At 37.2% G+C, this 25,489-nt stretch overlaps 4 protein-coding genes and 1 pseudogene across 4 annotated transcripts in view; 4 read left to right on the top strand and 1 right to left on the bottom strand.

Annotated features, from left to right (window-relative positions):
• Positions 1 to 504: 504 nt before the first annotated feature.
• LOC107840892 (probable polygalacturonase) lies at positions 505 to 10,971 on the bottom strand. The gene is made up of 5 exons (XM_016684833.2): positions 10,204 to 10,971; positions 5,079 to 5,199; positions 2,592 to 2,840; positions 1,725 to 1,878; positions 505 to 1,314 (listed from the first exon to the last, which is right to left on the bottom strand). Exons 1-5 carry the CDS (start codon positions 10,633 to 10,635, stop codon positions 789 to 791), a joined length of 1,482 nt encoding a protein of 493 aa, XP_016540319.2. The 5' UTR covers positions 10,636 to 10,971; the 3' UTR covers positions 505 to 788.
• A 3,080-nt stretch (positions 10,972 to 14,051) lies between these two features.
• LOC107840893 (photosystem I chlorophyll a/b-binding protein 6, chloroplastic) lies at positions 14,052 to 17,688 on the top strand. Its single transcript, XM_016684834.2, has 5 exons — positions 14,052 to 14,295; positions 15,567 to 15,737; positions 16,350 to 16,387; positions 16,796 to 17,310; positions 17,411 to 17,688. The coding sequence occupies exons 1-5, from the start codon at positions 14,249 to 14,251 to the stop codon at positions 17,426 to 17,428; spliced, it is 789 nt and encodes a 262-aa protein (XP_016540320.1). The 5' UTR covers positions 14,052 to 14,248; the 3' UTR covers positions 17,429 to 17,688.
• A 351-nt stretch (positions 17,689 to 18,039) lies between these two features.
• Positions 18,040 to 21,865, top strand: LOC107840894 (pollen receptor-like kinase 3). The gene is made up of 2 exons (XM_016684835.2): positions 18,040 to 20,341; positions 20,975 to 21,865. Exons 1-2 carry the CDS (start codon positions 19,000 to 19,002, stop codon positions 21,544 to 21,546), a joined length of 1,914 nt encoding a protein of 637 aa, XP_016540321.1. The 5' UTR covers positions 18,040 to 18,999; the 3' UTR covers positions 21,547 to 21,865.
• On the top strand, positions 20,590 to 20,699 carry LOC124887509 (annotated as a pseudogene).
• A 2,369-nt stretch (positions 21,866 to 24,234) lies between the features above and the next one.
• The window catches only part of LOC107840895, a 6,952-nt gene continuing 5,697 nt past the window's right edge, over positions 24,235 to 25,489 (top strand). Inside the window, exon 1 of the mRNA XM_016684836.2 lies at positions 24,235 to 24,702. Coding sequence (XP_016540322.1) covers positions 24,579 to 24,702 — 124 coding nt within the window. The 5' untranslated portion in view covers positions 24,235 to 24,578. The remainder of the gene's footprint in view (positions 24,703 to 25,489) is intronic.

The raw sequence follows: 25,489 nt of genomic DNA, 5'->3' as shown, positions 1-25,489 counted from the left end.
CTAAAAAAGAATCGAATCATAAAAGCCTATTATATGCAGTGGTCTTATCTTGCATTTCGACAAAAAGGCGTTTCCAACGTTCGAACCTGAGACAATAGCTAAACTAATGTAAAAATGGACGTCCCGATGCACTAAGCTCCAGCTACGCCAGAGGTTTGAGAAAGAATCGAACCAGAAGCGTCTATTATACGCAATCTAACCCTGTGTTTCTGCAAAAAGGAGTCCTTCCCACAACTCGAACCCGTAACTATAGGCCAAACTAATGTTTTTTTTTTTCAAAAATAGCGCTATGCGTGGAGTCCGAAAAAAGTCTGAAACACAAGGGCCTGTTATACTCAGTATTATCCTATGCAAGAAGGTGTTACCACCTACGTCGCTCGAACTCTTAAAAAATGTTGGCGGTGCATTTTCGGAGAATCCGACACAAGTGCGACAGTATTTTTGAAGAGTTCGAACAACATAGATTTCCACAGCTCGAACCCGTGACAAAATCCAAACTAATGTACCAAAAAGGATTAGTTAAGACATTAACTTTATGAAACTAAGATTCTATACAGGAACAAAGAAGCTGTTCTTTACATTGGATCTGTGTATGTATAATGCAGAAAACAAAATTCAAAAAAAAAAAAAAAAATTTTAAAAGGCAGCTCGATGCACTAAGCTCCCGCGATGAAGGGGTCGGTGCGATCATTTCAAATGTCGTAATCTATGTCTGTCGCGTTTTGAGCATCGAAACGTCTGATCAGATGTCCATGTTCATCGTATAGATCGAGGTTCTTGCAAGGTGCTCAAATGTCGTAATCTATGTCTGTCGCGTTTTGAGCATCAGAACGTCTGATCAGATGTCCTTGTTCATCGTAGAGATCGAGGTTCTTGCAAGGTGCAGGGAAGATGGTGCCAATTACGCGACCTTGAACGAAAGCACATTGGAATATATGTTTCTTCTTGTACGTTAACCCAACCGACATATCTCTGAATGTAACGTTCCTTACCCAGATTTCTTCACTACCGTGGATTTGAACAGGCACGCGAACTCCCTCACCGTGTATCGTTGTGTAGCTTATGTTTTCCAGTAATGGGACAGCTTTGGGATCAAAACTATCGTCAGCGTGCTCGTTGTAATCTGTTTTGATGACGATTCCCACCCTAACATTCTCGAATGTTAAGTTCTTGTATGTTATACCTCGAACGTATCCTCCTCTTCCGGGTGCTGTTTTGATGCGTACAGCACGTCTCGAGTTCCAGATAAAGACGTTCTCCACGGTGACATTTGACACTCCCCCGGACATCTCGCTTCCTATTGATACACCGGCACTGCCATGTAGTTCAGCCAGAGTTAGTTCCTAGTAAAATATTTAAGGAATGGTAATGTATCGGTCAATCAATCGATCAATCAACTAAACTTCCGTCAAAAAACAGTTGTCGGGCTTGATTAGAACGATCATTTCCCGGACTCCACTTACTCGTGGGATTACACTGGGTATGTTATTGTTACTAAAACGATCATTTAACCAAAAAAAAAAGTTATGCCTCTTCAAACCAACAAGCCGCTGACCAGCAGGCCAACCGTCAATGCTCAACAAACATTCACTCAAATGCAAGAAAAAAGAGAAGGATTTGATTTCGTGAACATCTATAACAACCCAAAGATGCAATTGTTGTCGGAAAAATTCAATCGCGAAAAGAAATGTAAATGCATGTGCGTATAAGGAGAGATCTCTCACCTGACGTTGGAACGAATGACAAGGTTCCGAATGAGTATATTCTTTGAAGGCCGTCCATATGCAATTCCATACTGATCCCATCCACTCTTTATCGCGATGCCATCATCACCAACACTAATGTAACAGTTCTCTATCAACACATCTTCGCACGAATCTGTTCACTCCATTAAAACACATTAAGAGTTTATACCGAGCGACCCGCTACAGTATATAAGCAATAAAAATGTACAGGATAGATATCGGAGTCTTTTACAGTGATGTCAACCAGTGTTATCAAAAGCAAAAAACGCAAAAGAACTCTAAGGTCGGTTGGGGCTTTAATGAAAAAAGGTGCAAAGGGAGAAAAAATACAAATATAAATGTTAGTCCACGATTAACAATTGTAAGCACGAATGACAAATATATGAACAAAGAAATTAAATTTTTTTTTCTACATAAGTGAAGTATCAATTGCTTAGTCTCTCCTCTTCATAAGAGGCTCATCGGCAAGGGAAAGTATGCCTTAGAACCTCGATGACGATACTGAAGATCACATTAAGTGACACGACGCGCTCAACACGTTTTGAGCCTCGCTTCAGGGCTTAAGCGAGCCTTTGATAACACTGATGTCGAAATCAAACGCATCACATTTCAGCAAAACCCTGTCAATTAATTGTTTTTGCTACAAAAGGGTTGCATATGATCGAAGAAATACAGCAAATCAATATGTCAAAACTTGAGCAGCTTAACCAAAGTCCCAAAACCAGGACGACGACCATCAAGTGACACAAAAGTTGAGTCTAAAATATAACTGTATTCACAGATGAAACATAAACGAACTAGCGCAAGATTCATTTATCAAAAACACTGAACCTATCGATGATTCACCTGGATTTACGCCATCAGTATTCGGAGCCCCAGCGATGGGTGCTAGGATTGTAACATTCCTGACCGTTACATTCTTGCAGTCGTATGGATGGAGTGTCCAAAAGGGAGAATCTTGTAAAGTTATATTTGAGATTAGTATGTCAGTAGACCACATGATCTGCACGAGCGGTCCTCTGGTATGGTTAAGAACCTTCTGCTTGAATTTCTTCCACCACGCTTGACCCTGCCCATTAATGGTACCATTATGACCTGTTAACAGGAACAACATATGCATAATCAGAACCAGCCGTTGTTCCTTTACACTTACACAAAATTCCGAATACTTCAATATAGAAAATATGCTTAAGTTTTTTCTTTTGATGAAGAAATCTGCTTAAGTTATTTTGAGCATGTAGCAGGTACCGAACGCATGTGATGAGGAGGGACTCGAATGCTCCAGTTCGGAGGTGTGAGAGGTTGTCTATGGATGGTTTTAGGCGGGGTAGACGTAGGCCAAAGAAATATTGGATGTAGGTGATTAGGCAGGTCATGGGGCAGTTACAGCTTACGGAGGACATGACCCTTCATAGGAAGGTGTGGAGGACGCGGATTAGGATAGAGGGGTAGTAGGTAGGAGTACGTTCGTAATAGTAGGGAAGAGTGCTCTGTTTTTATCTGTGCCTATAGTGTCTTGTAGCCTCTTGTTCAAGGTGTTTTGGTGAAGTTTTCGTATAGTTAGTTTACAATATCACTTTGTGGGTGTTTTGTTTCCCTTACTATATAGCAGTGTGACATCCCTTGTTTGTTGGTTGCTTTTATGATTTTTGTTTGATCATATTTATTTTCTGTCCTGAGCCGAGGGTCTATCGGAAACAACCTCTCTCTCTACTTCAGATGAGGTAGTGGTATAGACTACGTTCACTTTACCCTCCCCAGATCCCACTTTGTGGGAATAAACTGGGTATGTTGTTGTTGTAGTAGGTACTGAACACCGAACTGAACTGAAATTAGTTGGGGTTCGGTTTTTTCTATTAGGGTAGAGGGTTAGTAGGTGGTTGAGAGTTGTCATGCTTTTTGAGGGTTTAGGCTAGTTGGTATTTGTCTTGTACTAGTTGTATTTTAGTAGTTCTTGCCTTTTGCTATCTATCATATCGGTTGTTTATTGTGTTTGCTTGTCGAAATATTTTGTCGTAACTTGCTATGTTTTTCCCATTGTTTCCTTCTTCTTTGTACTTAAATTTGCTACACTTGAGCCAACGGTCTTTTGGAAACAGCCTCTCTACGAGGTAGTGGTATGGCTGCGTACACTCTACCCTCCCCGGACCCCACGTGGGATTTCACCGGGTATGTTGTTGTTGTTTGGTTCAGTATGATTAATTACTCCCTCGAGATGATGTGAATTCTGCTCATATAACGTTCTTAACTTCATATATAACAAGTTACATAAAGCATATACTTCATATTTTGGATGACGAATGGTTTGACTATCAACTTTGCTTACGCAGTTCACTATATATGTTTGATAACACGTCAAGATCATCGCAATGCCAATAATTAGAACGTAGGACAATCAACGAGAAGCACAATCACATTCTGGGAAGACAAGTTTAAGCTGTTAGGTTTTGATGTTAAAATGTAGCAATGCCAATAAGATGAAAGACAAAGCTAGGAAATCTGAAAGCTCGGTTCTTCGGTTAACCGAAATACTGGGATACTAAAACTGAGAATCGAATTGAATACCACAGTTCAAAAAATTTTACTACAGACACCTAATCAACAACAACATACCCGGTGTATTCCCACAAAGTGGGGTGTGGGGAGGGTAAAGTGTAGGCACTCCATACCACTACCTAACGGAAGAATGAATTAATTCGGTTCGGTTTTATGCCCACCCCTACTTTCTCCCCCAACTTACCTTCATTTAAGAGACGATTACTCCCATAACAAGAATTTTGAAAAAAAAAATCCCTTTAGTAGTGCTTGTGGAGCAATTATCGACGAAGCACCAGCAATTAACAGCGCTCGGAGAAAAACCAAGACAAAAATCATATGTGGACTTGCCACACGAACGATCTCAATGATTTGCATCACTTAACAAACAGAAAATAAGAACCAAAAACAGATAAATTCAACTTTCCAGTAAAAGAAACGGAGATAGTAAGAAATCTTCATTTATAACAATGCACCTGATAAAGAAAGCGATCTTGGGCCTAACTCAACCCCAAAAGCTAGATCATGAGAGGAGGATTGCCCAAGTCCATAAAAGGAGACCAACTACCCATCCCCTTTCTGATGTCGGACTCTTAACAGCAACAACATATCCAGTGTAATCCCACAAGTAGGGTCTAGCGAGGGTAGGATGTACGCAGACCTTATCCCTACCTTGTGAGGGTAGGGAGGCTGTTTCCGATAGACAATAAAAGAAATAAATCAAGAACTTCAAAATTTTAAAACATTGTGTGGTTCTCGTGAAGCTAGAATTTCAAACTGAGGTCAGAGTCGACACACCTGTGATTATCACATCTTTCAGTTTTTGTCCATGGATTAAGCTTCCATAGCGTGGTCCACGATGCTCTCTTCCATATCCATATGAAGGTAAGGGAGGCATGAGAGTCCAATACTTCTCATCCTGTTGAATGCCACAAATACAAATAGAAAAACAGAAATAATATAACTTCTGTTAGTTCTCTACTAGAAAGACGAAAAGCAAGGCTTCAATTAAGGGAGATATATTCATGTTCCCGATGAAACGTTATCAAGTTATTTTGATCGTCAAGAAAACAATTGTTGGAGAACAATACTGTAGTAACAAAATTGTAGTTCACTTTCCTTCCGCAAATTATAACTAGCAATTCAAACTGAATCTTGCAGACAAAAAAATGTTCCCAACACAACATTGTTCGGAACTGACATAATCACATAACCAAAGAAGGGAAAAGATTCTTCAAGTGTCTCATGTTCCAGAAGTGCATGATGATGCCGGGATAATTCTTAAGTTAAACTAGAGGGACCAACCGATTCTTCAGTAAAGAATTCCTATTTTATATACAACAGTCTTCAACAACAAACTTCGTATTCTAATGCACTTCCACCGGCCTGTCACATCCAGGAAAAGGACCTCATTCCATTCCCCTATCATATCTAGCAAACACAGCGAGACACACAAACTCAGCAATTCAATCACACAACTGATTGGTTTTGTCTTGTTTTTCTATTTAACAATGCCTGTTCGGATTTGATTTTAGATGAATCAGGTTAGTGTGTGCTAGAAGGATTGTTTTGAAGAAGAGTCTTTTGGCTTGTCCCCTGAAATGATTTGATACAAAAAAGCTACAAGCCCTCGGAATACATACATATATAGCAAAATACGACACAAGGAAAGCAAAAGATCCATATAAGCGTATGTTGGGGTTAAGATCACGATGCTACTCTTACATTAGGTATAGTATTGCTTAGGACAATGTTCAGTAACGTTTAGAGATTTGTGTGCCAGTCGAAAATGTAGATAAATTCTAGTGTTAGAGAACCTACGGAATATTGGAAGATAGCAAGAAATCATATCCGATACCAAAAACTTGGGATTGAGTAGTATTGGGCTTCTTTGTAGATAAATGCACATTGCTAGTTGCCAAAAGTAAAAAGTAATCGCATGATCGTATACAAATGTATATAGAAGCTAGATCATGCACCCTACGTAGCACCAGCATTGATTGGAAGAGGAGAAGCAGCTAGGAACTTAGTTAATGACTACTAAAAGAGGTGAATATGACTAAGAAACAAATAAGAGACCCAAAGGGCCATGTCGACAACAACCATAAAGAATACCAATGAAATGGCATGGCATAACGTCAAGACATGGTTGGGAAAACAGTTAACGTACTATTCACAGGCAACCTCACATAATACAGATCTCTAATCTAAAACTGACTTCTTTGTAGGTATAAACAGTTTGGGATTGAGGTGTTAGCAGCTTTACATTAAATACCGTCTGGCTAGAACTCCCTCTGTCCTATTTAATGTGAAGGGGTTCAGAGTACAAGGGTTGACGCAATTCATTTCGGTGGAAATTCGGGCATAGATTCTTCAAGTTCTTTGAAACAAATAGTTAAGAATTCAAAATAATAAAAATGAGTTTGAGAAAATCGTAATCAAAGTAAACCTTGTTTAACTACCCAAATAGTAATAGTGTTACATAAATGGGACAGAGGGAGTACAAAAATTTGTTTTGGTACTCAAAATCAATAAATCAATACGGAATTTGGATAGGATTTACAGGTTTGAAATCTTCTTTCCCTAGAAATATAGGTTTTGCAGCTTCGTATTTGACAACATTTTAAATCAGGAGGAATTCCCTTGGCATTTAGAATTTAATCGTTGAACTTCAAGATTTATTCAAGATTACCTTGTGTGAATCCAAGTTTTTAGCAAAACCAAAGCAATTTTTCTTCCTTCATTCTCCCGCTTATATCTGGTATTACAACTGGAAACAAAGGGTGGAGCCAGGTAGGACCGAGAGGGGTTCGATGGAAAATTACACTGTTTAACATGGTAGTAAAAATTATTTTTTATGTATATATAGTTGATGATGAAGCCACTTCTTCCTATGTATTTGCAAAGTCGATTCTTAGAACATAATATGCTTATTCGCAAGCACCTATGATTGCCAAAAGAATTGAGGGACTGGTTGGATCAAGAGTTGAAGACTGTCAAAAGAAACCAAACAAAACGCTAGTCCTCAACAAAGAGAAAAGAAATTAACGAGCAAGTCAAGAAAGGTGCTAAAAAAAACTTGAGATGTATTGAATGAAAAGTCGAGGAAAAAATAATTCTAACCGAATTAGAAGTCTGACATATAAGAAGTGATAATCGAAGTACAAGAGACAATTGATAGTAACAGAAATCGAAAGACAAGTAACTACAGTAGCTAGCAGCAGAAACTAAAGGACAAGAAACTTCAGTAGATAGTAGGCAGAAACTAGATACTACTATCAACTGATTCAGCTGATTGATTACTGATTATAACAAAACCAACGTCTTTCATCTCATCAATTCTATAAGCTCACTAATCCAAGGATAGCCGGAATATCAGCATCAAACAAATCCAAACTACCTCTTCATTCCACCGATACTGATCAAAGCCTTCCATAACTAACACTAAGCAATTAGCTAGGTGATTTCTTCCCATCTATCCAAGCCTCGACAGGCAAAGGCAAAGTTACCAGATACTCATGCTAGACGCTAGTGAGAGGTAGCAGGTACACATTGCAATAGTCGAGGTGCACATAAGCAATTAGCATACTATGTGAAACTCACTGATCTAAGCAAAGCAAAGCCAACCAAACATTCAAACAAGAAACCACATACAATTAGCATAAATGGGAACAATAAAGGGCAGTAGAATGCACTAAGCTCCCATTTAGCGTGGGATCCAAGGAAGGACAGGACCACAGAGGTCTATTGTACGCAACCTTACCCTACATTTCGTGAACCCGTGACTTATTCACATGAAGGCAACTTTAACAATTACACCAACGTTCCCCTTCCACAAACGGGAACAATGAAACGAACAATCAAAACATCAAGAAACTAACTTTCTTAGCTCATTAAGCAAGATTAAAACATCAGAAAACTTACATCAATCCCCAATATAACAGCACCCTCAGCAAGAAACAAAGTCATATAACCAGTAAGAATAAACGGCCTGCTAACCAATAACCAGGAGGCACATTAAGCTGCCCACCACCTTTCTTCCCAAGTTTACCGATTTCCAATATTGCCCTTTCAAACGCCAATGTATTAACACTTACTCCATCACCAACCTCACCAAAGTCCATCAAGTTAAATGCCACATACAATTACCATAAATGGGAACAATGAAATGAACAACTAAACATCAACAACTAAGCAAGATTAAAACTTTAATGCTGACACATTAAGAAATTTGTTAAAGGGCTCCACCCCATGACTCTGATCACATGGCAACAATTTTGTCAATTACACCAAGACTCTCCTTCCATAAAGGAAACAATGAAATGAACAACTAAACATCACCAACTAAGCAAGATTAAAACTTCAATGCTGACACATTAAGAAACTTGTTAAAGGACTCGACCTCATGGCCTTCTGATCACATGACAACAACTTCAACAATTATGTCAACACTTCCTTTCCTTAAATAGGAACAATGAAATGAACAACTAAACATCAGCAACTAAGCAAGATTAAAACTTTAATGCTGACACATTAAGAAACTTGTTAAAGGGCTCGCCCTCAGGACCTTCTGATCATATGACAACAACTTTATCAATTACGTCAACACTCCCTTTCCTTAAATAGGAAAATGATATGAACAACTAAACATCAACAACTAATCAAGATTAAAACTTTAATGCTGACACATTAAGAAACTTGTTAAAGGGCTTGATTCCATGACCTTCTGATCACACGACAACAACTTTACCAGTTAAGTCAACGCTCCCTTTCCATAAATAGGAACAATGAAATGAACAACTAAACATCAACAACTAAGCAAGATAAAAACATTAATTCTGACACATTAAGAAACTTGTTAAAGGGCTCCACCGACCTTCTGATCACATGACAACAACTTTATTAATTACATCAACGCTCCCTTTCCATAAATAGGAACAATGAAATGCACAACTAAACATCAACAACTAAGCAAGATTAAAACATTAATGCCGACACATTAAGAAACTTGTTGAAGGGCTCGCTCCCATGACCTTCTGATCACATGACAACAACTTTTCCAGTTACATCAGCGTTCCCTTTCCATAAACAGAAACAATGAAATGAACAAATAAACATCAACAACTAAGCAAGATAAAAACTTTAATGCTGACACATTACGAAACTTGTTAAAGGGCTCCACCCCATGACCTTCTGATCACATTACACTAACTTGTTACAACAACGCTCCATTTCCATAAATGGGAACAATGAAATGAACAACTAAACATCAACAACTAAGCAAGATTAAAACTTTAATGATGACACATTAAGAAACTTGTTAAAGGACTCAACCCCATGACCTTCTGATCACATGACAACAACTTTACCAGTTGCGCCAACACTCCCTTTCCATAAACGGAAACAATGAAATGAACAATCAAGACACTAAGAAACTAACTTTCTTAGCTCATTAAGCAAGATAAACACATTTAATACTAACAAATTTTGCTCAAAACTTACATCAACCCCCAATATAACAGCTCCTCCAGCAAGAAACAAAATCATATGACTAGTAAGATTAAATGGTCCCATTAACCAATAACCAGGTGTACACAGCCTTACCCAACATTATTGCAAGAGGCTGTTTCCATGGCTCGACCCCATGACCTTTTGATCACATGGCAGCAACTTTACCAGTTATGCTTTACATTTGGGAATATGTGAAATGAACAATTAAACATCAACATGGTAACTTTCTAAGTTCATTAAGTAATCTCAGCAAGGAAATAATGTGGTAAGGTAAATGAAAATAAAATACATGTATAGAAGAAACCACATACAACTAGCATAAATAGGAACAGGAACAGCTAAACATCAACAACTGAGCAAAGATTAAAACTTTAATGCTAACAAATTAAGAATTCTTGCTAACAGAACTTACATCAATGCCCAATATAACAGCACCCTCAGCAAGAAACAAAGTCATATGACTAGTAAGATTAAATGGCCCTGTTAACCAATAACCAGGTGGCACATTAAGCTGTCCACCACCTCTCTTCCCATGTTTACCAATTTCCAATATTGCCCTCTCAAATGCCAATGTATTAACAGTTACACCATCACCAACCCCACCAAACTCCGTCAAGTTAAACACCACTGGCCTCAATTGTGGAACTTCCCTCCCCGGAAAAACTCGCCGGAAAATCAAGATTCCGGCAGTAGCATCAATCTGCCACCAAAATAGAGTTAACATGAATGCCAACCACATAACAATGACAATAGCTTTGTGGGTGCTGATCCATCTACGTGGTGGGTGGTGGGGTTGCACCCCCCACCTCCACCACCAATACGATGATGTTACTGTCTCCACCATATGATATATCAATAAAAAGAGAAAAAAAAAAAATTGGGATCTTAATCTTGATTTTTCATAACTATTAATGAAGACCCAATTTCAAGAACCAATCAAGATTGGATGTATTTTATTTTTTCAAAATTAGAAGGTGAAGTGTAGTGATCAGAAATCAGTGGAATGAGTAGATTCAAAGGAAGAAGAAGAAGACTATATTGGAAGGGTCATTGATTTTGATCAACACAAAAGGCTTTATTTGTTTAGGATTTAACTTATTATAATCTTAAAAAAAAAAAAGTTTAATTGAGATATTAGAAAGTTTAGGATTTTAAGATTGTGAGTTTTCATAATTAGATTAGAAGGTTAGTTTTGTTTAATTATCCTTTTATATTTTGTAGTTGTAGTAATTGTTTCTTTCTTTTTTTTTTTTGTCTTTGATTGTCGTATTATTTTATTGTAATTATTGAGTTTAAAGAATTTTGATTAAGCAAGATGAAGACGGAATATTTGGAATGTAATTTTGGTGATGTTGCACGTTAGATCGATGCGGGAGTAAGACTTTAGTTTCAAGATAATGGCGAGATCGATGACTATGAGAATGTCATACACTGTGTTGGTGTAGAATGGGTGAATGAAGTGGAGGCTAACTTCTGGGGTCTTGTGTTGATATGCAAGTATCACATAAGTTGAAAGGTAAGTTCTACAGAATGATGATAAGATCAATTATGACAGAATGTTTGAAATGTAATTTCAGTGATGTTGCATCTTAGATCGATGCGGGAGGAAGACTTGAGTCTCAAGAGATCGCAAGAGAGAATGTTTCGAGGTAATGGCGAGATCGACGTGGATGTCATACAACGTGTTGGTGCGGAGTGGGTGAAGTGGAGACTGGCTTCTGCGGTCTTGTGTGATATGCAAGTACCACATAAGCTGAAAGGTGAGTTCTACAAACTGATGATTAGACTAATTATGTTATATGGAGTGGAGTGTTGATCTGTTAAGAACCCTCGTGTTTGGAATATGAAAGTTGCGGTGATGAGAACGTTGAAGTGGATGAGTGGCCATACTAGTAAAATCAAGATTAAGAATAATGAGATACTGAATAAGATAGAAGTGACTCACACGGTGGATGGGATGAGAGAGGCAAAATTGTGATAAAATGGGAATGTGAGGAGAAAGAGTGCAGATGCCCTCAATAAGAAGGTGTGAGCGATTGACGTGGCAGACATTACAGGAGAAATAAACATGTCAAAGAAATATTGGGGGAAATGATTAGACGGGACCTGATTCATCTTGACCTTACTAAGGGCAGTGACCTTAGATATAAGAGATCAGAGATCATATATTAGGACAGAACGTTAGTTGATTGTGGAATGTTCTCTCGCTTTCACGTGAGATAGGCTTGATGGTTATTCTTGAACCTCCCATCTTTTCAATAAACTTGGGTATGCGAGGAGAATGAGTGCAGATACCCTCAATAAGAAGGTGTGAGCGGTTGATATGACGGTCATCAGAAGAGGAATAGACATATCAAAGAAATATTGGTGGAAAGTAATTAGACCGGACCTGATTCATCTTGACCTTAATAAGGGTGATTGACCTTAGATATAAGAGTTCGGAGATTATATATTAGAGCAGAAAGTTAGTTGATTGTTGAATGTTCTGTCGCTTCCATGTGAGATAGGCTTGGTGGTTATTCTTGAACTTTCCCGTCTTTTTAATATTATTAGTACTATGCGATCTTCGATTTCAGCTTTAATTGATATTTTTCTGTGTCAATTATCATATTATTTTATTTTTATTATTGTCTACTGTGTAGCGTATTTCATTTTGATTAATTTTATATTGTGATTGCTTGGTATTCCTTTTTCAGACTGTTTGACAGGTAATAGTTAAATTGAAGGTCTATCGAAATAACCTCTCTATCTCGTAGTTATCACTTAGTTCCTAATTTATCTTTATTATTAATTATAGTTATTTATCAAAATATTGAATTCATTATATTTAAAAGGGGTGCTATAGTAAAATCATTATTTTATTATTTACTTTTAAAGTGCGTGCTAAGTCAATACTGAATAAGTAAAAATGAATGAAAAAAATACTTAATAATAAAAATAAAATACATATAAAATAATAAATTATCTCTTGATAAGTTTCATTTTTTTTTAACAAAAGAGTAAGCTTTTATATGCATTTAACAATCAAAGTCAAGCACAAGAAAAATAGAAAATACAAATTCATCACTTTAATAGTGTAAACTTTTATTATCATACTTCTTTTTTAGGAATTTAATTACTACCATTTTACTGAAACTTTGATGTATACTTATCTATTTTTATTTTTTTTTCAAATTTAGAGGGGCCAAATAGCTATTTATGGTAAGATATAATTTAACGTTCTTAATATTAATACTTGTGAATAGTCAAAGCTTCAAATATTTATTTCAATTTTAAACTATGAATTGAATAATGCAAATCATAATTTTGTAAAATTCACTACATTTATGATAGATAAGATTTAGATTTTAGTATTTATGTTGAAATAGAAAAATATTAAACTTGCTATAAGATATGACTATTATACTAATAATAAGTGATATATCATCATTTATATTCTTTTGCTAGCATTTTTTATTTTTTTCAATTTGTAGAAAAGTTCTATTATTATATTGCTATGCTTTATTTTCAAAATTTCTAAATTAGACTTTTAGGAAGATAAAAATTTCTAATTTTATGAAAACAAATAATTTATTTAATGCCTTAAAACTTAGTAACAAAATGATATCATACTCTTTTTGTAATTAATTTTTCTTACTATCAAGGTTCCTCTATTTAATTAGCAGTCTCGCATTTGAGCCATGAGGATAAAAAAAGTTCAATCGAAAGCGCTTCACCTTTTAATAGGCCTAATGGGATATGAATTCTGATTACTCGATACTCCAAAATAGATATTGAACACTAGATATCGAACGTCAAACCTCACTTAGAGCCGTCAATATGGGCTAGGCCCGTTGGGCCGATCCGATTCAACCTGTAATTTGATGGAGTTGGACTTCAGTTTTTGCAGTCCATTTAGGAACAGAGCTTTTTAGCCCGACCCGAATAATTCCGTGGCCCGTGGGGCTTGAGCAATGTGGGTTGGGCTAACTCGTGGGCCGGCCCGTAACCCATTTATGTTTATTAACATTCTAAAATTAAATTATAAAATATTATTTTTTTAAAAATGGGCTGACCCATGAGACCCTCGGCCCACAGAGTAATGGTTTGGGCTTGGTGTTTTTTGGTCCATCATTTTGATGGGCCAGTCCGGCCTGACCCGTCAAACTCAAAACCCGTGTTGACTAGCCCAAATGGACTGGATCGACCCGTATTGACAGCTCCACCTCACTTACTGAATTATACCACATATATTGTTGTCTTAAAAAGATAGATAACCAATGCAACATTTTATCACAAAAGACAAAAACCAAAAATCTTCTAATTGTCATTGGTCCATTTTTGTGGTGTTGTAGTATGTTTCACAATCTATGTAGATAAGCTTTTTGTTCTAAAATAAATAGCCAAAAACATATACACATTTCTCTTTTAAATTTACATAAAAATTAAACATTACCTTAGTTTATTCTCATTTTCCAATGGCTTTAGCTATTCAATCCACTGCATTTTCTAGCATTCCAATCAGGTGACTAACATTAATTTATCACTTCTTATACTATTTTTTGTTTTTGTTAATTTGGTTGCATGATTTTAACATTCTAACCCAAGGTTCTATCAAAAAATAATTTCTCTATCTATACGAGATAAGTTTAACGTTTGCATAAATTCTACTCCAAATGCTACATTGTGGGATTACACTGGGTATGTTGTTGATTTGAACATTGTCTCCAAATAGTAGTGAAAATACAAATTCCGCCGATTTTGCTAAATTTGTGTGACAATTTGATCTAAAAGATTAAACTGTTAGAGAGAGCATACGTTTAGTTACTCAACTATAAGCGCGGACTCACGTATGGGTTTTTGATTCTTTTTCATGGATTAAATACGTGAAAACGCTTTTTACTATGTGGGTGACGGTTATACGTAACATCTTGAATCGTGTGACGGTCTTATTTAAAAGCTTACGCTGTTAGGGAGGATGAGTTTTTAGTTACTCACATGATATGTCTCAACACAACATCTTGCATGTGTGTGATGTGTCTAATTTTTTTTCATGAATCAACTATGTAAAAATGCTTTTTTTTATTGGGTTGCGGTTGAATAAACCATGTTGAATTATGTGACTGTCTCATCTTAATATAGTTACTAAATTATACTATATGTCTGATTCTTTTTTCATGGATCAAACACGCGAAAATGCCTTTTTGCTTTTCATGTTGTTATATACAGAGATAAGCATCCAATACCCCTGAACTATGGTTAAAGTTGCTACTACACACTACACCTTCATAGGAATCCTGTTACCTCCGTAAACTAAATTTTAGCGTATTTTTATCACTCTTTTATGCTGACGTGACACCTTTATTACATAAAATGGGGCCCACATCAAAGGTGCCATGTTAGCTAAAAAGGTTGTCAAAAGGTGTCACGTTAGCTAAAAAGGTTGACAAAAGGTGCTACGTCAGCTAACAAGGTTGATAAATGGTGCCAAGTCAGCTAAAAAGCTTGACAAAAGGTGCCAAGTCAGCTAAAAAGGTTGACAAAAGGTGTTACGTCAGCTAAAAAGGTTGACATAAATACGCTAAAATTTAGTTTAGGGGTAATAGGAACTTCGTGAAGTTGGAGTGTGTCGTAGCAAATTCAGTCATAGGTACTAGATGCTTTACTCTATATATACCACGTTGAATCGTGTTAACGTCTCGTCTAAATGCTTAAATTGTTAGACCTGAAGCCGCGTTTTTATTTACTTAATTATATTACGTCTCAACAGATTCTGATTATTTATCTTTGATTCAGGGAAGTACTACCTACAAAAACATTTTCAGGGAAAGTTACAACATGTGTGTTGTCCAAAAAAAGTACTAGGTTGTATGCTGGTAAAGAAGTTTCAAGTGTTTGTGAACCACTTCCTCCAGATAGGCCACTATGGTTTCCTGGAAGTTCACCACCAGAATGGCTTGATGGCAGGTCACATTAATCTCTTGTCCTTTTACTGCATTTTCCTCTCGAGTTAACGGTCAAAAACACACCTGAACTATCACATTTCCGAGAGCTTCATTAATCGTACCTCTCTGAGTTGGCTTATACGTGTCTGTTGTCGATTGGAAACAAGTATCTGTTAAGTTCAGCATGGAGGTGTGTTTAGTTCAGGTAGGTAAACTATCCGTTGTTGTATTCACCTACCTAAATAATCACGCCTCTTTGAGTTGGCCTATATGCGTCTGTTGTCGATTGGAAACAAGTACCTGATCAGCTCAGCATCGAGGCGTGTTTAGTTTATGTAGGTAAAGAGAATAATCGATGCTTGTTTCATATCTCAACTATCCATTGTTTTATTCACCTACCTAAATAATCGCACCTCTCTGAGTTGGCCTATACCCGTCTGCTGTCGATTGGAAACAAGTATTTGTTCAGCTCAGCATCGAGGTGTGTTCTAATACAAAGAGAGTGATAGTTGAGGTACGAAACCCGTAAATAATGTGATAGTTTAGGTGTCCTTTCGACCATTAACTCTTTCCTCTTTTTCTAAATGGTTCATTTTACAGATTTTTGATTTGTTTTCTTGTTCTTGAATTGCAGTCTGCCTGGAGATTTTGGCTTTGATCCTCTTGGATTAGGTACACATATCATAAATGTTACAACATTTTTCGTAATTCTATAGTTTTCGAATTATGAGAAACGTTGAATTTTGATATAATTGTTGGAGAAAATGGCTTTGATCGTTATAGTTATAGTTGTCGTTCACCTTCAACTTCCTTGACCTTCGAGCACTGTGCAGGCATTAGCTTCTATACATGATCTTACCACTTTACGGAGGATTGTGTTTAGGTAAACAACCGCTCGGGCCTAGTCATTGCTACACTTCGATGAGGAAGCACCCTTTCTCGCTAAGTTATAGGGCGATTATGCCGAGTTTGGAATTGACACTTCGGATCCAGATAGACCGTAGCTTGTATTAGAAACTCTTTCTCTTTTCATTCATTCGTATTATACAATGACCGATAATTAAATGATCGCTCTTTCAGGGTCCGATCCAGAACTACTGAAATGGTTTGCTCAGGCTGAGCTAATACACAGCAGATGGGCGATGTTAGCAGTAGCTGGAATACTAATCCCCGAATGGCTAGAAAGTCTCGGATTCATCGACAACTTTTCATGGTACGATGCTGGTGAACGAGAGTATTTTGCAGATTCGACAACTCTATTTGTTGTGCAGCTAGTCTTAATGGGGTGGGCGGAGGGTCGTAGATGGGCTGATATAATCAATCCAGGGTGTGTTGACATTGAACCAAACGTACCTCACAAGAAGAAACCGAAACCAGATGTTGGATATCCCGGTGGATTATGGTTTGATCCTTTCATGTGGGGAAGAGGATCACCCGAACCGGTTATGGTGTTGAGGACTAAGGAGATCAAGAATGGTCGGCTCGCTATGTTAGCTTTCGTTGGATTTTGTTTCCAAGCTGTGTATACCGGACAAGGTCCTGTCGAGAATTTAATGTCACATCTTGCTGATCCCGGCCATAACAACATATTCGCGGTATCCAAACTACCAACATCTCGATGATTTTCAAGAAAGTCTGTTACAGATTACACGCGATTCGCTCATCTTAACATTCATTTTGTCTGTTTTTTTGCAGGCTTTTACATCCCATTGATGATACTTACACCAAAAATGAAAAAAATTACTCCATTTGTACCAAGAAAGTCTTTGTTGATGTTGATATATACAAAAAGGGCAGTCCGGTGCACTAAAGCTACCGCCATGAGCGGTGTCCGGGGAAGGGACCCACCGCAAGAGTGTATCGTACGCAGCCTTACCTTGCGTATATGTATTCATGTAAATGGACAGGTCTATGTAACTCATTCTTGACAAATATGACATTTCTTTATATGTTATCATGCATTGATTCCTGTATCTGTGATCGGAGTTTCTTGTTCGTAGTGTTTCGTGATGTCTATGATTTTGGATAGATAGTTTATAGCAGTAGCTTGTTGTATGCTTCTATGTTTTTTTGATGGGAAAAGTCTTTGTTTCCATCCTGAACTATACACGAAATTGCTGAGACACACCCGAACTTTAGGAGGGTCCTATTACCCCTGCACTAATTAAAACTGTATTTTTGGCAACCTTAGTGCCTACGTGGCACATTAGTGAATCAACACACTGAAGGTCCACGTAGGCACACGTATGTGCCACAAAGGCACCAAGGTTGCCAAAAATACGGTTTTAATTAGTCCAGGGGTAATAGGACACTCCTAAAGTTCGGGTGTATCTCAAAAATTTCGTGTATAGTTCAGGATGGAAACAGAGCATTTTTTTTTTTGTTTGTTATATACTGCTATTTGTTTTGAGTCGGGGTTTTTCATCGGAAACAACCTCTCTACTTTATCTGAGGTTGTGGTATGAACTCGTACACTTTACGTTCTCTGGATCTCAATGATCGGCAGGGACATATATGTGATCATAGAAAGCTGGTGTGGATCAACAGTGAGGCTACTAAAGCGTTTGCTTGAGGATTCCGACTTTTTTGAGGTCCCAAAAAATTTAAAACGAATTAAATAGACTGCAAGTTATTTTTTTGGTAGGGAAATGCCCCATTTTTAAAACAGATCTATTGTCTATCCGACTGATATATAAACAGATCGATTATCAATCCGACCTATATATGGACAGATTGATTATCGATTCGACCTATATATGGACAGATCGATTATCGATCCGACACATATATGGACAGATAGATTATCAATCCGACAGATAAGAAAATAGAAATAGACCATTTTGCTAATTGGAAACTTGAAGAGGCTTAAATTTTCTCCATCATTTTGCTAAATGGAAACTTGACAAGGTCAACAAAATATTGTGCAAACTTACAAGGTCAATTTAAGATTTACTTTTTTCTTACCCAAAATATTTAAAAAATTCTCTCAAACAAGTCCTCTAAGATCAACCCAACCCCACCGATGAATTTAGTAGATCGTTTTAGAAGACCCTAATCACTATACATCGAACCTATCTTAACAGAAACTTTGTCAAAAATACACAATACCCCCCACCCCCACCCCCACCCCACCCCCAAAATCATACACCATGACACATCATCATCCAAAACAACCAAATCCAATCAAGAAAATCATCAACCAACACCTTCTAAGAAAACAAACATAACAGAAACAGGTGCAAATTGTTTCTTTAGGGGGAAGGTGGACATGTCTAGTAACAAACATGGCCGCTGTTCCCCTTGTTATCCTTCTATCTCTTCGAACAATCTCTCCTAGAAAACACTGCCTTTTCCTTTTACGTATCTCTATTTTCTTCTTCATCTTTCTATCTAACCCACATTTATCTTTCTCCATTTCTGAGGACGAGGCATTGATCAAATTCAAAGAATCTTTAAGGAACACAACGATTTTAGATTCATCTTGGCGTAAGGGAACGAATCCATGCGATAAGATCAAGAAATGGGCTCGTGTTCAATGCGATGGGAACACGGTTACAGGCCTGATTTTAGATGAAGCTGGTTTATCAGGAGAAATTGATATCGATCCATTGCTTGCCCTTCCGGGACTGAGAGTTGTTGAAATTGCAAACAATACGTTTTCAGGAACGATACCTGAATTCTTCGTGCTTGGTGCACTTAAATCTCTTTATATAGACGGAAACCAATTCTCAGGAGAGATTCCTAAGGATTTCTTTTCCAGAATGGGGTCTCTTAAAAAAGTGTGGCTTGCGAACAACAAATTTTCAGGATTAATTCCTGAATCTCTCGTCAACTTGAAAAGCTTGATGGAACTTCATCTCGAAAACAATGCATTTTCAGGTCGTATTCCATCTTTTTCGCAGGCGAGTTTAACATATGTTAATCTTACGAACAATAAATTGGAAGGCGAAATCCCTCAGAGTATGTCGAGATTTGGTGTAGAGCCATTTAAAGGAAATGCTGAATTGTGTGGACAACAGATAGGTAAAGAATGCAGTAAAGAAACCAAAAAGAATGAAGAAGCACCAATGTCCAAAATGAAATGGATCATTCTTGGTATAGTAGTTGGCCTTCTATTGCTGACGATTCTTTTACGCGTCAAGCGCAAGGAAGATCATTTCGATAAGCTTGGCAAAGAGAATCTTGTAGAGGGGTTGCACGTTGCAACCTCGAGTAGGAAGAGCATGAGCATTCAAAGGAAGGGAAGTGAGTCCCTCCGTGGATCATCGCGAAGGGGAGGGTCGATGAAGGGTGGTGGTAAGGGTATGGAAGACCTCGTGTTGGTGAACTCCGAAAAGGGTACCTTCGGGTTGCCTGATTTGATGAAGGCAGCTGCCGAGGTGCTAGGGAACGGCGTGTTGGGATCAGCTTTTAAGGCGAAAATGGGAAATGGTTTATCCGTTGTGGTAAAGAGATTGCGAGAGATGAATAAAATGAATCGAGATGTTTTCGATGCAGAGATGATGAAACTTGGCAAGTTAAGGCACAGAAATATACTGCAACTATTGGCATATCATTACAGAAAAGAAGAGAAATTGATTGTATCTGAATATGTTCCCAAAGGCAGCCTGTTATATCTGCTACATGGTATGACAATTTCTCTATAACAACGTCGTTCGTCTAAATACTTTTCGGCTGCTATAGCGAAGTGTTTTTACGTAGAACATATAATATAACCTAACATGAAAATCGGTTTTGAAGAAAACTTGGTCGTTATAGTGAAAGGTAGTTATAGAGGATGACTGTTATAAAAGATATCTGACTGTATATCAACTTCTTTTTGACATTTGCATGAGTAGATATTATCCGATAAAGTATTCCGATCTATACTTACCGTTCCCTCTGGGGATATCTGATAAAATTGGAACGATATAGAGAAGAATATTAGCATGACCCCTGCATAAGGATGACACGTACAAATAGCTCTATCGGAAACAACCTCTCTACCGCTTAGGTAATGGTAAGGTCTGCGTACACTCAACCCTCCCCAGACCACACTTTGTCGGACTACACTGAGTATATGTTGTTGTTGTTGTTCGTTTATGTTAACTATCCTAATTTGAAACATCACGTGTACTTTCAGGTGAGGTACGGGTAAGGTCTGCGTACACGCTATCCTCCCAGACCTCACTTCGTGGGAATACACTGAGTATATGATGTTGTTGTTGTTGTTCGTTTATGTTAACTATTCTAATTTTGAAACTTTACGCGTACTTTCAGGTGATCGAGGCTTATCACACGCTGATCTAAATTGGCCAACTCGCCTTAAAATCGTCCAGGGAGTTGCTAGTGGAATGTGTTATCTTCATTTGGAGTTTGCATCTTACGCGGTGCCTCACGGGAACCTCAAGTCCAGCAACATTCTACTAAATGAAAACTACGAGCCGCTTCTATCAGATTACGCCTTCTATCCACTAATCAACAACGCGGAAATTGTTCAGTCCCTTTCCGCGTATAAAGCACCAGAAGCCATACAACATCAACACCTCTCTCCAAAATGCGACGTCTATTGTCTTGGAATCATCATACTCGAAATCCTTACAGGTAAATTCCCTTTGCAGTATCTCGACAATCAAAAAGGCGGAACAGACGTTGTTCAATGGGCGCAATCAGCTATAGCTGACAAGAGAGAATCCGAGTTGATCGATCCAGATATAGCGTCAGCAACAGATTCCATTGAACAAATGGTGAAGCTCCTTCATGTAGGAGCCGCGTGTACTATAAGCGATCCGGATATGAGGATTGACATGAAGGAAACACTAAGGAGAATTGACGACGTAAGTTTAACTTGATGGTACATCAAATTTCCAAAAGTTAATAGGCTAGTATATAGTTCAGCGTGAAGCTTTAGTTTCGTTACCTGCCAGAGCTCCTGAGTCACTCTACACATCTCTATATTCGCGACTCGTATATACATATCTATATTGAAAAAGGTACATAAATGGAGGCTTCATTAGTAACCAAAATTATATGTTTGATACACATGAAAGTACTTTTTTCTAATTGTACATGTACATTATATTGTATAGTACATTGGTTTCTATTGTTGTGAGTTAAAAGAAGGACATGGATCCTCATGGCAATGCTCAATTTAGACATAGATTTTGTATATAACCTTCCAAGTTCTCCTTTATGTTGATGCTAAGAGTCTTGAAAATGTTGCTGCATTCGTGTTGAATTCTCCAAATATGCACTACTTTTGCACGATAGACATGTACCCGTTGTTACTTTTGAAGAGCTCAACGACTTAAATGATATTACGAAGGGGAGCCTTAGAGTAACTGGTAAAGTTGTTGCATTGTGACCAGGAGGTGTTACACGAGTTCAAGCCTTGGAATCTCCGTTATGTTGATGCTAGGAGTTTCAAAAATTATTGCTGCATTCGTGTTGAATTCTCCAAATATGCACTACTTTTGCACGATCGGACATGCACCCGTTGTTACTTTTGAAGAGCTCAAGGACATAAATGATATTAGGGAAAAGGCTCAAATATGCCATCGAACTATTAGAAATGGCTCATTTATGCCATCCGTTAAAAGTTTGGCTCGTTTATGCCATCGCCATTACAAAACAGGTTCATCCATGCATTACTTGTTAACTGTGGTTTTTCAAAAAAAGCTTTGCCACGTGTCGTCTTACTAGAGGTCCACATCATTAATTAAAACAACGGAAAAAAGCTCAAATATGCCATCGAACAATCAGAAATGACTCATTTATGTCATCTGCTAAAAATTTATCTCGTTTGCCATTGTCATTACAAAACAGGTTCATCCATTCCATTACAGGTTCATCCATACATTACTTGTTAACTGTGGTTTTTCAAAAACAGCTTTACCACGTGTCGTCTTACTAGAGGTCCACATCATTAATTAAAATAACGAAAAAAGGCTCAAATATGCCATCGAACAATCAAAAATGACTCATTTTTGCCATCTGCTAAAAATTTATCTCGTTTGCCATTGTCGTTACAAAACATGTTCATCCATTCCATTACTTGTTAACGGTGGTTTTCAAAAATAGTTTTGCCACACATCGTCTTAGAGGTCCGTTAAAAGTTCAATGGCATATTCAAGCCTTGGAGTAACTGGTAAAGTTGTTGTCATGTGACCAAGAGGTTACGGGTTCAAGCCTTGGAAACAACTACTAGCAGAAATGCAAGCTAAGACTGCATACAATACACCCATGTGGTGGGGCCCTTCCCTGACCCTACGCATAGCGGGAGCTTTAGTACACCGAATTGCCCTTTTAAGGACATAAATGATATTATAGACTTAAATTATTAAATATTGAGAATATTTTTGAAACTCATATGGACAAAAAAAAAAGTGAGTTAAAAAGGCCAATTTAAACAACAAAACAAAAGAAGTGACTTGAACAAAAAGAAACGAAGCAAGTTAGACAAATCTTTTTTATGTATAACTTCAGACCAATCAATCGAATATTGATTTATACGTAATCAATAGCGATGGACTATTTCAAATGTTCTTGAAAATTCTTGCTCCCATTGTACCATTTATATATATATATAAGCATCTCGATTAATGGATAAATGTTAGTCGATAGAAACTCCCTTTGATTCATTTTATGTAGCGCTATTTTCTTATTAGTTCGTTTTAGAGAAAATGACATTTTTTTTATAGTATTTAAAAATGATTCGAGTTTTAATTTTTTTTCTATGTTATCCTTAATAATATGTTTTTATATATCTATCTTTCTTAGATTTTGTTCCAATAAATCACGTGTTCAAATCTTGGATAGGAACTCTAGCAGAAATATAAGGTAAGACTACGTGTAATAAACCGTCGTGGAGCTAAAGTTACATAAATCACGACACTTTTAGAGCTAATTACTCCATATTCCGACTTTTTTCAAAATTACTAAAATTTCACGGTTTTGACGACACGGACACATCACATTCTTCCAGATACATCACTTTAACTTTATATTGATACATCATATTCTTTCGAATATATCACTTAGTTTTACACGCATACATCACATTTCAAGTTGATATATCACATTGTTATGAAACCAAACAGGAATAGGCAATACAATAAATAAAAGAAAACAAGAAGAACACACATATTTTACGTGGAAATCCTAAACAGAAAAAATCACGGACAGACAGTGGCGGAGCCAGGATTTTTATTGAGGGGGTTCAGAAGTAAATATACGGACTAGTCGAAGGGGGTTCAACATCTACTATATATACATAAAAATAGTATAAAAATAGTATAATTTTCCGTCGAAGGGGGTTCGGATGAACCCCTGATTACAAGGTGGATCCGCCACTGCGGATAGAGGAGGAAAAAATATCACTATATCGGAGAAGAGTACAAGGAGGAGACGAAAATCTCAATAACATATGAGAACCGTCAAAAGATTAACCCTCTAAACCATACTTATATAATACGTGCGTACAATGCCTAAGCCCAAAAACATCCCTTCACTACCACCACAGATCCCAAAAATTCTCATAATTATAGTTTTACCAACATGAATTGCACCGTGATCTTTTCGGGTCGAATCACAAATTCTAACACACATTCTTTTGAATATATCACTTGATTTTATACGAATACATTACATTCATTAGGTATACATTAACTTGATTTTATACGAATATATCACATTCTTTATTTTAAATGATTGAAATTTTAAGTAGCTATAATAAGTTAAAGTTGTGGTACGCTGTGATTTTTCAATAGTCAAACAAGTAGCAATTGGAGTTCAATAGTCAAAGAAGGAGCATTATTTAATTCCTGGTATTCCATATATAACTTCCAAATTCCAGGAGTAGGTGTAAGTAAAGGCAGAAGAAAAAATGGCTACAGCTTCAAAAATTGTTGAAAAACTGAACTTGAAGCCACATCCAGAAGGTGGATTTTACTCAGAAACATTCAGAGATAACACTGTTATTCTCTCTAAATCAAATCTTCCACCTACATGTAAGTCTTTATGTATAAAGTTCTTTACTTTTTTGTGATTTGTAGTTCTTGAATCTTTGTGATTGTTATCTGTATTGGTTCTTGAAATTGAGCCAATCATGGGATTTTTGGATCTTGAGAAGACATTGTTATTAGTCCCTCTGTTTCATTTTACGTGGCACCCGTTGACTCGATATGTCAAAGGACAGCCTGTTATTTTTCTTCTACGGGTACAAGAATCTGTATACTAGAAGCAACTACTTCAACTAGTTCAAGTTTATAAACCAAGAACATGATGAAGTGCAAAAAATACCCTCAACACAAGATCAAAGTGATCTTTTCAAGAGGTGTATTTTATTTTTAGAAATAAAGATGAAACAGAAATGGCCAAGTCGCCCGAATTCACGGACTTTTCTTGAGGAAATAATTCCCCTCTCTGTACCCGAGGTTGCGGAATTTTCCTCCCAGGATAAAATGGCCAAACAAACCAACTGTAGTGGTACCTCAAACAACTGGAATATCTTCGAACTCACTGAACGTTTTGAGTGATCACACAGAATATTTTTAAGGCAAGAAGAGTGTTTTTATTCTGAAATTTTCGTTCATATCAAAACCTGTGAATGAAACCAGGTTTATATAGCTATAACATGCCTCTTTGAAAACGGCAGTGGTTCAATTTAGAGGTGTGACTTTTCTGGAAATGCATGTTTGTTTACCCAAAACAGTGCAGTATTTTTGCTGAAACAGTATACTATTTCACGAAACAGTGCACCAGTTCGAAACAGTGCATCACTTCGTTGAAGAATTG

The sequence above is a fragment of the Capsicum annuum genome, chromosome 9 (assembly GCF_002878395.1).
Source record: "Capsicum annuum cultivar UCD-10X-F1 chromosome 9, UCD10Xv1.1, whole genome shotgun sequence".
Taxonomy (NCBI): domain Eukaryota; kingdom Viridiplantae; phylum Streptophyta; class Magnoliopsida; order Solanales; family Solanaceae; genus Capsicum; species Capsicum annuum.
Note: the sequence above shows the minus strand (reverse complement) of the source record. Positions and strands in the feature narration are given on the sequence as shown.